At 46.4% G+C, this 13,587-nt stretch overlaps 1 protein-coding gene across 1 annotated transcript; it reads left to right on the top strand.

Moving 5' to 3' along the window:
• Nucleotides 1–9,791: 9,791 nt before the first annotated feature.
• Nucleotides 9,792–13,587, top strand: UBC (ubiquitin C). The gene is made up of 2 exons (XM_028707805.2): nt 9,792–9,947; nt 11,145–13,587. Exon 2 carries the CDS (start codon nt 11,152–11,154, stop codon nt 13,435–13,437), a length of 2,286 nt encoding a protein of 761 aa, XP_028563638.2. The 5' UTR covers nt 9,792–9,947; nt 11,145–11,151; the 3' UTR covers nt 13,438–13,587.

Here is a 13,587-nt window from a genome sequence, read left to right as displayed (position 1 = left end):
GAAAAAACTGCTCCTTTTCCCTTATGGGGTACCCAAGAGCCCGTATAAAGTCCTTACGTAGGTTCCCTATCGGTAGGAGAAAATAACAGAGGCCAGCCAGAGAATATTGAGAAGCAAAGCAGCTAGTAAGCCTGATATTCATTAAACTGTTGCAACAGGGTCCTCACTCACCACACACAGGAGGAGGAACCCTGAACAATGGTGCAAGCCCTTATATAGACTTTGGAAGTTGCCACCCTGTAGCTCAAGACCACCCCCCCAATACATTGTACATACATCACTGAAGGGGTGGCCTACAGCAGAAATCCTGTTACCAGATACCTGATAATGGTCACTGATTGCATTTACCTAGGCAGTCTGGTCATTCCTTTGTGATGGTAAATACTCAGTTCCTGAACCCAGGTCAGAGGCTCACCCGATTCATACACAGATATGCCCTTAAGACAGGATTTGTGAGCAAAGAGACAACGGGAGGTTTTCCCATTTCCTTCCTCCTTGTGGAGAAATATTTGAGGTCAATTTGGGAGAGTAAAAACGGCTTCAGGATTGTTCTCCTGTTCTATTTCAGACACGTGGTTTATATACTTATGTATGTGTTTGCTTGGTACATTTATGAACATTTAATTCATATCTTAGACATTATACTTCTCATAACAGAACATAAGAAGAGCCCACTGGATCAGACTTGATGATCCGTTGGCCTGATCCAGCAGGTCTGATCCAGCAGCTGAGTTCTTATATCCTTAATGTAGGAAAACATCCTCAGAGCTCCTTGGAAGTCTGCCGACACAAGGCCTGAGGGGTACATTGCCGGAGGGCCATAGAGCCACACTGATTGTTCAGTCGTTAAGAATTGCTTCTAAAATGATAAATAAATACAAAGCGCCTTGAAATCACAAGCCCAGATTTGGTTTCCTACCAGGTGGAAAGGGGGCCAGAAATAAGTGCTTTCTGGTTTTCTGATTCTGAAAGCATCCCAAGAGTTAAGTTCCACATTGACTCATTTCTTTCCTGTAACCTAAAGCCTTCTGTGTGTATTGACAAACCCCAGTCCCCACCCAGAGCTGCTCAGGAGAGATGCAGGCCTGAAACACTCCACTAAACTGCTGCAGCTGGTCAAACTCGTTTGGTTTGCCTTCCTGTCAAGTATTGGAAGGAAAGGTCACTGGAGATAACATGTTCACCAGCCAGCCCTTCATTTCCTTCTTCCCCAGTATCGTAATTCTGTGCCCGCCATTATGATTTTTCAGTGTCAAGATTCTAGTCCTCATTTAAAAACTCAATACTTCTATCTTCTCCCTCATCTATTTCTTGTGACCTTTCTTGCTGCCTTTACTGGACGCCAAAAGGCAGGCTATAGGGTATTTATCCATTACGGGATTTGCTTAAGGGGAATACACAGCTGTCAATACATATGTGACTTGTAGACATGAGGACTCTATTATTATTATTATTATTATTATTATTATTATTATGCTCTTCACCATAAGTTCCCAAGGGAGGTTATGGCAATTTAAAAGGACGATGTTAAATTCAGTTTAAAACCAAAGAAAGGGGTTTAATTGCTTCCCATTTAACTTAACAGGGTTTGCCTCATGTTAAAACATTCCTGTTTCCCCCCCATCAGTTTCACACAGGAAGACCTCAGAGCAGAAACACTGAATTTTGGTGTCCCAGAAAAAGAATATCAGAGAATGAGCCCTGGATTAATAAATAGCTCAGCACTTTGCTCTCCACAGTGATATTCTTCCTCTGGAAAGCCCAAAGGCTGATGATATTGGTGGACAACCTCGTGTTTTTCAACCATGTGAAGCATGATTCATTGCCATTCAGGCCAGCCAAGACATAGCTTCCCATTGACTCCTGGTGCATACCTCAGATATTGCCAATATTCTTTATGCGAAGACAGCATTTGCGCTCACTTTTTTCTTTTGAATTTTGTTAACTCACGTATAACTGTACTTATTTTCCGAGCCTATTTTATAGTTTCGGTTTTTATCTTTGAATTTCCATATGTTTTTATAGCTGTTCGGTTATACATTATAAAATGACATTTTAAAAATCTCCCCCACCCCATTGTACATATCACATGAAACAGAGCAATACGTATGAACATCTGTTACCAGTTCTACCTTCAAATTCACTGGGACTTTAATGTTAACAGTGGGGGGTGGGTAGGCTAACCCTCCAGAACGGCTGATGGAAGGACATTTAAATGCAGCAGAGTCCTGGCTCCATTATATTTTTGAACAGAGAGCACATAAATATAGTTTATAGGGCTGACAGGTTCCATGCCTAGCTAATTCATGCAGTTAACCCCAACAATGTGTCTTCTGTTTGGCCTCTTATTCCAGCTGCTTCCAGTTGCTACGGATCTCTAGGTTGCGGCTGATGGGACTGGGGCATCTGGGGGGCACCAGGTTGGCAGAGGCTATAGAATAATATTCTGATTAGTAGAAGAAGGGGGAAGAGAGGGGGATTAAAGGGCAAAAAGAAAGAACAGTCTAGAAGCTGTGGAACATTCTCCAGTTATCTTGTGTTGTTCAAAGTTCACTTCCAAGGATAAGCTGTGCTTCGGTACAAAAGTACCGTTCTCCCCTGCCACCCGCCTGGCGCTATCTTAATCAGGCATGCTTGCGTGGCGGTGACTCAGCAGAGCGAGGTTTCTGGGAGAGCAGCCCGTTTTGTGATTCAGGCTGGGCAAGGAAACCAAACAGGCATCCTGGCAGCACGAAAGGCCTCTCTCGCTTGTGCAAAAGATCCCTCTGCAATCTTGTGTAACTCTCCGTTGCATTTCGACAGGGAGCCGTTCCCAGTGGAGGATACTGGGCCCTGATCCGATTAGATTCTGGTTGCTGGAGGAAGGAAAGCAGGATGGGAGGAGGCACAGTCTCTGGTCTGTTCAACTTCCTGCTTAGATTTATGATGACTACGCAAGTCAAAAATTGTCGGTGCTTGGATGATGACCTTGGAGTCGAGGGTTCGAATCTCTGCTCAGCCATTAAGCTCTCACTGGGTGACCTTGGGCCAGCCACTGTCTTTCACAGCCTAATTTACCTTGTTGGCATGAGAGTAAACTGGGGACAGGGAGAACCATGTACAATGCCTTGAGCTCCTTGGAGGAAAATGTGGTATATAAATGTAACATATCGTTAACGGAAAAATCCGAGGGCTCCCTTGGACAAAAAAACAAGGACACCAGCCAGGAATACCAGAGCAAAACAGCAGCCAGTAGGCTTGGTCTTTATTGAAGACTGTTGCGACAGGACTCCCACCTGCCACCAGGTGAAACAAAATGGAAGCCCAGAACAAAAGAAGACCCCAACTTTTATTAGTTACTAATCCCCCAAACTACACCCCTAGAACTACATCACGACTACATCATTGACACATCACAAAAAGGAGGGGGTGAGGGAAGAGTTGTGGAGGTAACCTGAGTGTCTTGTCACCTGGGGGGTTCCTCCTTTCCCCTTCCCCATGAGTCACTTCCAGGAGAAAAAAGGAAGATCTGATCTTCCCTTTGTTCCAGTCCATTTTGAATTCACTCCCATATACAAGTCCTTTGTAACCTTGATGGTCTTCTGTCTGGGACCATTGAGGTTGTCATGCCAACTGGGTAGGGCTCCTGCGTACGTGCTGGTATGGTTAAGGGATTATGACCATCCTGTATCAAACCATCCCCCTTTGATAGTCCTTCCTTCATGGAGTAAAATAAAAGTGGACCGGTGTAAATCCAATGTATGGTTGATTTACTATGAATTTATAACAGAAACGTCGTGTATGTCATGTGAGTGAGTGTGTGTGTGTGTCATGTTTGTACAAACTGAATGATTGGGGGGCTGGGTTTCCTGCAACAATATAATTAAAGGAAAGCAGAAGCAGATAAGTGCCTGGCTGCTGGATCAGTCCAAAGTGGGCCTAGTTATTCCAGCATCTTGTTTTCAGGGTGGCCAACCAGATGCCCCGTAACTCCAAAACATCATACATACATCACAGAAGGAGGCGGTCTCCAACAGAAATATATCACAGGAGGCGGTCTCCAACAGAAATCCTGTCTGTCAGGATACCTGACAATGGTTGCTGATTACTCCACCTGGGCAGCCTGGCCATTCCTTTTGAGATGCTAAATACTTAGTTCCTGAATCCAGGTCACAGGCTCACCCTATTCAAATATGCCCTGCACAAATATGCCCTGAAAACAGGATTTGTGAGCAAAGAGACAATGGGGAGGCTTTCCCATTTCCTTCCTCACTGCAGAGGAATATTTGAGGTCACTGGAGAGTCAAAATGGCTTCAGGATTGCTCCCCTGACACGTGGTTTATGTACTTGTACATTTATGCACATTATAAATATATATAATACCTTAGAATTCCTATAACAGTTGGATCGATGGTGGCTAAGGCTCACCTATCCAAGTTTCCTGGTTTCACAGAACTCTCCAGCAGGCCCTATGGTGACCACTGTGTAACAAGATCATTGTCGTATTCTCCCCCCGCCCCCCAATATGTTGGTCCAAAGCCACAAGTCTCATTTTTATCTCATGGAAGCGTCCTGTAGTGTTCAAATCAAATTTCTGTTTGGAGTCAAATCACTTTAACAACAAATCATTTCATTTTCAGATGTCAGCTGCTCTGCTCAGTCCCTCTGAAATCTCTCTATGTGTGTTCTGCTGGAAATAGCTCACCACCGGAATTCTGATTTGACGAAGCAGACATTTGGGCCAGTAACTCAGACCTGCCCCAGATGGACTTGTCTGAGCATGTTAAAAAGTTCGTCTCGCAGGCAGCATTTCCAAGCTGTTAGGTCATCTGAACTCAGCTTTCAGCTGCTTAGAAAACAAATCCACAGCCCTGTGAGTTATGCCCAAGGGCCTGGAGAAAAAATGGTGATGGTAGCGAAATGTTACTATTTACCAGTCACTTCTAGAAATTAACCCATCTTTGCAGAGGTTATACAAACCTGGGTGAATGCCGACAAAAATATTGGGTTGTATCCAACATTAGGCATACCCAGAGGAGACCCACAGACATATTTCAATTAATTTCAATGGGCCTACTCTGACTATGTGGGACGGGGGTGGCGCTGTGGGTAAAACCTCAGCGCCTAGGACTTGCCGATCACATGGTCGGCGGTTCGAATCCCCGCGGCGGGGTGCGCTCCCATCGTTCGGTCCCAGCGCCTGCCAACCTAGCAGTTCGAAAGCACCCCCGGGTGCAAGTAGATAAATAGGGACCGCTTACTAGCGGGAAGCTAAACGGCGTTCCGTGTGCTGCGCTGGCTCGCCAGATGCAGCTTGTCATGCTGGCCACGTGACCCGGAAGTGTCTGCGGACAGTGCTGGCTCCCGGCCTATAGAGTGAGATGAGCGCACAACCCTAGAGTCTGGCAAGACTGGCCCGTACAGGCAGGGGTACCTTTACCTTTTTACTCTGACTATGGCTAACTAACACTGGATACAAACCATTAAAAAGTAACAGATTTTTTTTTAATTTTTTTTTTTTACTTGCAAGGAGAGCAAAACTGTCATCAGGAAGAGAACATAATCTAAAGCAAGGATGTTGTCATTTGTGCTGAAGGGAACACGAGCATTTCTGTGATCCATACAAGTTGGGCTATCGTGGATGATGAATGTGATGCCAGTTCAAACGTTATCTGTCCTGTTTGAAGTCAAGAGACGCAAACCAGGCAGATTATGCTGAGAAGCGTTCCTGAAACACTCCTCCCCCTGCCACCCCCACCCTCAATGTAGCTTTCTTTGTCTGAACAGCAAACAATGAAATCGGGTTGTTTCCCGAGCACTCTTTTAATTCCTTTTTTCAGGAAAACAACAGCACAACATACCCTTGGTTTCCCACTGTGCAGGCACTGTGTGTGTGTGTGTGTGTGTGAACTCTCCTAAATCAGCAGTGGGAGATTCTGCATGCACCCTGATCATCACCATGTGACTTGTGTACAAATCTATGCAAACACACACAGCCCTCTTTCCAAATAATAGATGCTTTCATAATGTTGCCTGGTGACCTAGTTCTTGCCTGCCCTCAGATTTTCTGGGAAATCCAAATGCACTGAAAGGATCAAGAAGGTCATAAGATCTGGATTTATTTGTGGTTTTTGCCAGCCCAGCAACGATAGATATGTTGCCATCAGCTGGTACTCGTTAAGCACTGAGTCACCCAGAATTCTCAGGATAGCATTTAAAAGGAAACATGTTTCAAAGGCTTTCCAGGGTCAATGGTCTACATTCTGGAGTTACCCCATGATATGGCACAAGCTATGCCCATAAACATGTTGTGGAACACAAACTTACCCAAGATTAACATATGGGTACCAGATTTTTTTCAATGAATCCGGGGACACTTTTTTTTTTTTGGAAGCAGAGTAGCAACAGTGATTCAGTAGTGGGGATGGTGAGGCAAAAGACCCTGGGCCCAAGCACACATGCATATTGTATAAAGGTGCAAAGCCCTTCTTTTGCACCCTGTGAAACATAAATGCACAGAGTTTTAAAAAAACTGGGCAACAGCCACCCGCCCGTGACTCCTAAGCCTCCCCCAATCAGTCAAAACAAAGGGGGAAGGGGGCAGGAGATCTGTACCGCCAGACATCCCCGGTTCCCCTTCGGCAGTGGTGGTGGCAGCAACAGCCTCAGCAGCCCGGAGCCAGCCTGGTAGCACAGTTGGCTCTGGCTGGCTTCAGGAGCTGCTTGCTGCCGTGGCACCTGCCATTTTTCCTCTCCAGAAGTCCCCATATGATGCGTTGCAAATCTGGGGACATTCCGGGGATGAATTTGTCCGGGGACAGATTTGCGGAACTGGGGACGTCTGGTAACCCTAGATTAATGGTCAATAAAGTATAGTGTTTATTAGTACCATCACCCCACCAGTTTCGCAATGCATTCTGAAAGCTTCTAAGCAACACAGAACTCTTCCTCTTCTTGGATGTTCAGCAATTGTTTTAGATGGGTGGGAAACAGATTTCTAAGGCATTAAGAAAAAGCTTATTTATCCCCATTTGCACATTGCTTTGGTCTTCAAAGAGAATGGAATATGTATTAGATCCTTGACATCTGTGAGACTCTCAATGTTACACAGAAGTATGCTTTGACGAAGAAGCAATGCAAGTAGCATAGAATTGTCTGATTCAATGAGTTCATCCTTATAAAAAGCTGAAGAATATATTTTTATTGATTTCCTTTTTGAGGGGGCAAGTGAAGTTTTTTAAACTCACCAAGACATTTTAAGCAAGTGGTTTTTTTTCCAAAAAAAACTGTGGGCAACCCAGAAATTGTGAAGGGGCTGCAGCAAATTCATTCTGTTTTTCTGGATTGATTGCTTCTGTCGACAGGTGTCTTTTGTACAGGTAACAAACTGGGATTACAGGTAAAACCTCTTCCTTGCATCAGGTGCTTCTAATCTCAGCTCGTTACATACAGTGAAAATACCAGGTAGCCTGACATCTGGCTGGTTGATAGGGGATCAAATATTTATTTCACTCACTCTAATGCACATCAATCTCTGATTTTTGTCTTCTGAGTTTCTGGGGGGTTTTCTGGTTATTATTCTGTCTCTCACAGCTACAGTAAACCTACCATTAAAATTATGGACTGGTCATTTCTTCGTCAGAGGGCAAACAGGCAAATTTAGCAGGGGATCAAATACTTCCCCCCCTCACTGTATTCACAACGTTTTTACTACTGCTTTTCTTTTTCTTTGTTTCTTTATTGCATTTTATTAATCTGAGGTCAGCCGCTATAACGTAGGTTTCTGTCGGGTTTTGGTAAAGGCTTTAAAAGCAAATAAATCATGAACACAACAAGCCAGCCATTTCAAACTTATTTTGTATCCAATCCTCTTAAAAAATGTATCCACTCTGTTTTCTCCTGGATACCTCTTCTAATTTTTTTTTTTACAGGAAGTGCTACAGGAAATAACATGCATATGCTATTAAGTTGCAAAATTCAGGGTGCCTCTTGCCTGCTAATCCTAGGCAGGGGAAGAAGAGAGAAACTGGTTGTGTGACCCCGTTTCAAGGTACTCAGCGCGATTCCCTTCTGGCAGAACAAAGTATTAATTTCAGGAAACGGCTTCAGGGACTGGAACATTGTTTCCTGTCGAAAGCCAAAAAGAGAAAACACCAGCTTGAGTTTCAAATGCTGAGCCCTGTTTTCATCGCTACGTAATAACTTGGGGGTGCGTTGAACCCAAGTAAGCAATATTTAGAGTAGACCCACTGAAATTGACGGACATGGCTAAATTCACTCCATTGATTTCAATGGGTCTACTCTGAGTCCAACGGCTGGATACTCCCTATTGTAAAGACTGGGAAACCCAGCCAGATGGGCAGGATATAAATGAATAATAATAGTAATAATAATTAAGACAACTTTGCACAACTATTGTTTTAATGCCGGCAACCCCCGTGACAAAAACATGGAACGGTTTGCAGCAAGGAGACAAACAGAATCGTCTCCCAGGAACAAGCACCTCATATGTGGATAGATGGGTCAACACAATAAATAGCTTAATACATAAATATGGGTTATCCTTTTAACATTTTCTATTAAGACTTTGGGGGATAACTCAGTATGGAAATATGTACCCCCACTTTTAAAATGTATGAGGGGAGAAGTTCTGCTGAGCACGAGTGACTCCATTTTACAAAACCTGATTTACGGGGCATATTTTGGTGATACTATTCAAGTGTTTTTGTTCAACAGACCTGGCTTTCTGGTTAGTGGCAATTCTTTTTTTCCCCCCTGGGCTTTTTTATTTTCCTTTTTTGACCCTGCTTCCCCGTTCCTTCCAGTTTTCTTCACCAATGATAATGCTTGCAGTGTTTTTAATTTATTTCCCCCCCTCAAATATTCTGCTTGGAGACTACCTCATAATGCGAAAAAAATGAAATTCTAAAACATTGTATGACAAGAAACAAATAGATTTTAAAACAGCGAGGTTATAATTGGCACCTCTCCTTCTGGGACTGAAGAACAGGAAAAAAACGCCTCAGTTAATTACATAACCAATTTTTTTTAAATGGTGAAGGTTTCTGAGGGGGAGCCAAGTTTTCCCTCAAAGAGGAGAGGCCCCATTTGTGAGAGAATGAAAGCATTCTCTCTATTGTTTTATATGTATCTTATGTGTTTTATATGTATTTTGGTTTTATCATCTTGATTTTTCAGTTTTAATATTAATTTCCCCTCAGGAGACCCCTCCCCCACCCACGAAGATGCCCATCCCCCACCAGCCTCCGTTCGCCGTCCCCCCCGCCCTTCCTCCCACGCATGCGCACAACAGCCCGCATTCACTTTCCTCCCACCCCACTTCTCGAAATCTGCTTCGCTGAGGCGGAGGGGCCTTAGCAACGAGGGTGACCTCACCCTGCACCAATCAGCGAAGACTTACTCATTAGAAACACACGGAGGCAAAACACCTCCCTTCCTTTCTCCAGATCCTTCCAGAGCTTTCCTACCCGAGAGCCAATCAGCGATCGCATGGTTCCTCGCTTCGCACCAATCGCCACCGAGCCTCCGATTTAATCCCGCCTCTCTTCAACGGCCCGTCGAAATTGCGCAGAGCCTCTTCACCTCCCTTTGGATATCCCTCCGCAGCTCACACAACGCGTTTTATCGCGTGTCGTAACAAGGAGACCACAACGTCTTTCTCCGTTTTCATTTTCCCTTCCTTTCAAATAGCGGGGGACACACCGGGAAGGGAGAAGTGGCTCTCATTACCGTTTATCGCCGGACTATTTTTTTTAGCGGAAGGAGACTAAAACTCCGCTCAGAAGGAGGAGCGATAAGTCACAGAGGTCTATAAATACCTGAGGGCGGAAGCGAAGCGGATATATTCGGCGCTGCCATTGACGAAAGGAGAGGTCGGAGAGAGTTTTGTCAACGGAAGCGACGGTCGGGATTCGTTTTTCCTAGTTGAAGCGGTCGTAGCACATTGGTAAGACGGCGGAGAGGGTGGTCGGGAAAGGAGGCCGCCTTTCGAGCGACGTGGCGGCGCCTCAGGGGTGTGGCGTCACCGGCCTCCATTGTGGCGAGGCGCTGCCCGGCGACGTGGGGGGGGGGCGGAGGGGGCTCGGCGAGGGTCTTCCTGCGCAGCTCCTGCCAGAGGAGAGATGGGGTGGCTTCGTGGCGGGAGGCGCGCCTGAGGGGCGAGCGCGGCGCTTTCTGCGCCGGCGAGGTAAAAAGGAATAAACCGAGACCAGCCCTTCCCCCCCCCCCAATAAATTCATTTTTATTGTGCTGTAATGGAGGTCCTCACAAAGCAGCGGGCAAAAGCCGTATCGTGGCGGTCGGGAGACGCGCGTTTTAAATGGGTGGGGAACCGTATAAGCGGGAGCCTCAGCTGACGCAGATACGTAAGAATGCTGTATAGTAAAAATGCACCCAAGTATGAAGCACAATGACGCAAACTCGGTGCTTTATTTTTTTAAAAACGGGGATGAGGAGAGTCGGTTGCCAGAAACCTACGGGGCTAATTTTAGGAGTCCTGGGTAGTTCTTCTTCACACCTCGCCCCAAAAGTGCAATGCAAATCGTTCCGGGAAAGTGCGTCATAATTACAAAAGATTTGGCATGTGATGGGCTGGCGTTATATTGGCATTGTTTGTAGCAGTGAGCTGCCTTTGAGTCAGTTCTAATAAGGGGAAATGGGATGTAAAGTATTAAAGCAAAAAAGGGGGGTGGCTTGGGAAAGCGCATGCGTAGTATGTATGTTTATGAGCAAAAGCAAAGGGGGGGAATAAGTGTGAGATCACTGAATTGGTTAAAAGGGGGCTTCAAAAGGTCATGCAGCTCAGCTCCTTGGTTTTGTAGTGAGGGTTCCCCCCCCTTTGCTTCTGACCTTGGTGCGTAGTATTTGAGGATATCAAATAGTTCTTAGCTTGACTAGGCTTGCCATTTTCGCCTCTTTTTCTGCTTGTAGATGCATAGGAGACAATTCCATTGTATCTCTGTTAATTGCTAATACAATATGAAAAAGGTTGGAAACTTATTTGACAGTATACTAATATTGGTTCTGATGGGTGTTAAAAACCTCACAGGCTTTTAGTGTTTCTGGTTATTGGATAACTTCTGCATTGCTGAAATGGGAAGGTGCTGAAGTATAATGAGATATTCATAATGTCTTTATATTGCAGATAAAAAATGCAGATCTTTGTCAAGACTCTGACTGGCAAGACCATCACCCTGGAGGTGGAGCCCAGCGACACCATTGAGAATGTGAAAGCTAAAATCCAGGACAAAGAAGGCATTCCCCCTGACCAGCAGAGGCTGATCTTTGCCGGGAAGCAGCTGGAAGATGGCCGCACCCTGTCTGACTACAACATCCAGAAGGAATCCACCCTCCATCTTGTGCTGCGTCTGAGGGGAGGCATGCAGATCTTTGTCAAGACACTCACTGGCAAGACCATCACCCTGGAAGTGGAGCCCAGCGACACCATTGAGAATGTGAAAGCTAAAATCCAGGACAAAGAAGGCATTCCCCCTGACCAGCAGAGGCTGATCTTTGCCGGGAAGCAGCTGGAAGATGGCCGCACGCTTTCCGACTACAACATCCAGAAAGAATCCACCCTCCATCTTGTGCTGCGTCTGAGGGGAGGCATGCAGATCTTTGTCAAGACACTCACTGGCAAGACCATCACCCTGGAGGTGGAGCCCAGCGACACCATTGAGAACGTGAAAGCTAAGATCCAGGACAAAGAAGGCATTCCCCCTGACCAGCAGAGGCTGATCTTTGCCGGAAAGCAGCTGGAAGATGGCCGCACGCTCTCCGACTACAACATCCAGAAGGAATCCACCCTCCATCTTGTGCTGCGTCTGAGGGGAGGCATGCAGATCTTTGTCAAGACACTCACTGGCAAGACCATCACCCTGGAAGTGGAGCCCAGTGACACCATCGAGAACGTGAAAGCTAAGATCCAGGACAAAGAAGGCATTCCCCCTGACCAGCAGAGGCTGATCTTCGCCGGGAAGCAGCTGGAAGATGGCCGCACGCTCTCCGACTACAACATTCAGAAGGAATCCACCCTCCATCTTGTGCTGCGTCTGAGGGGAGGTATGCAGATCTTTGTCAAGACACTCACTGGCAAGACCATCACCCTGGAGGTGGAGCCAAGTGACACAATTGAGAACGTGAAAGCTAAGATCCAGGACAAAGAAGGCATTCCCCCTGACCAGCAGAGGCTGATCTTCGCCGGAAAGCAGCTGGAAGATGGCCGCACGCTCTCCGACTACAACATCCAGAAAGAATCCACCCTCCATCTTGTGCTGCGTCTGAGGGGAGGTATGCAGATCTTTGTCAAGACACTCACTGGCAAGACCATCACCCTGGAGGTGGAGCCCAGCGACACCATTGAGAACGTGAAAGCTAAGATCCAGGACAAAGAAGGCATTCCCCCTGACCAGCAGAGGCTGATCTTCGCCGGAAAGCAGCTGGAAGATGGCCGCACGCTCTCCGACTACAACATCCAGAAAGAATCCACCCTCCATCTTGTGCTGCGTCTGAGGGGAGGTATGCAGATCTTTGTCAAGACACTCACTGGCAAGACCATCACCCTGGAGGTGGAGCCCAGCGACACCATTGAGAACGTGAAAGCTAAGATCCAGGACAAAGAAGGCATTCCCCCTGACCAGCAGAGGCTGATCTTCGCCGGGAAGCAGCTGGAAGATGGCCGCACGCTCTCCGACTACAACATTCAGAAGGAATCCACCCTCCATCTTGTGCTGCGTCTGAGGGGAGGTATGCAGATCTTTGTCAAGACACTCACTGGCAAGACCATCACCCTGGAGGTGGAGCCAAGTGACACCATTGAGAACGTGAAAGCTAAGATCCAGGACAAAGAAGGCATTCCCCCTGACCAGCAGAGGCTGATCTTCGCCGGAAAGCAGCTGGAAGATGGCCGCACGCTCTCCGACTACAACATCCAGAAAGAATCCACCCTCCATCTTGTGCTGCGTCTGAGGGGAGGTATGCAGATCTTTGTCAAGACACTCACTGGCAAGACCATCACCCTGGAGGTGGAGCCCAGCGACACCATTGAGAACGTGAAAGCTAAGATCCAGGACAAAGAAGGCATTCCCCCTGACCAGCAGAGGCTGATCTTTGCCGGAAAGCAGCTGGAAGATGGCCGCACGCTCTCCGACTACAACATCCAGAAAGAATCCACCCTCCATCTTGTGCTGCGTCTGAGGGGAGGTATGCAGATCTTTGTCAAGACACTCACTGGCAAGACCATCACCCTGGAAGTGGAGCCCAGCGACACCATTGAGAACGTGAAAGCTAAAATCCAGGACAAAGAAGGCATTCCCCCTGACCAGCAGAGGCTGATCTTCGCCGGAAAGCAGCTGGAAGATGGCCGCACGCTCTCCGACTACAACATCCAGAAGGAATCCACCCTCCATCTTGTGCTGCGTCTGAGAGGTGGCTTTTAGGTGTTAACGGAACTCTTTATTTGCAAGTTGCCAATAGCATTTGTTTGCACTGTAGCTGTTTAATGTCTTAATATTGTAAGGTAAATAAAAGTTTAAGTAACTGCTGGACTGTTGGTGTAAATGCTAAATAAAAGTTTTTGTTGCACATTA

This window comes from Podarcis muralis, chromosome 15 (assembly GCF_964188315.1).
Source record: "Podarcis muralis chromosome 15, rPodMur119.hap1.1, whole genome shotgun sequence".
NCBI lineage: Eukaryota > Metazoa > Chordata > Lepidosauria > Squamata > Lacertidae > Podarcis > Podarcis muralis.
This window is presented reverse-complemented; position numbering and strand designations above follow the sequence as displayed.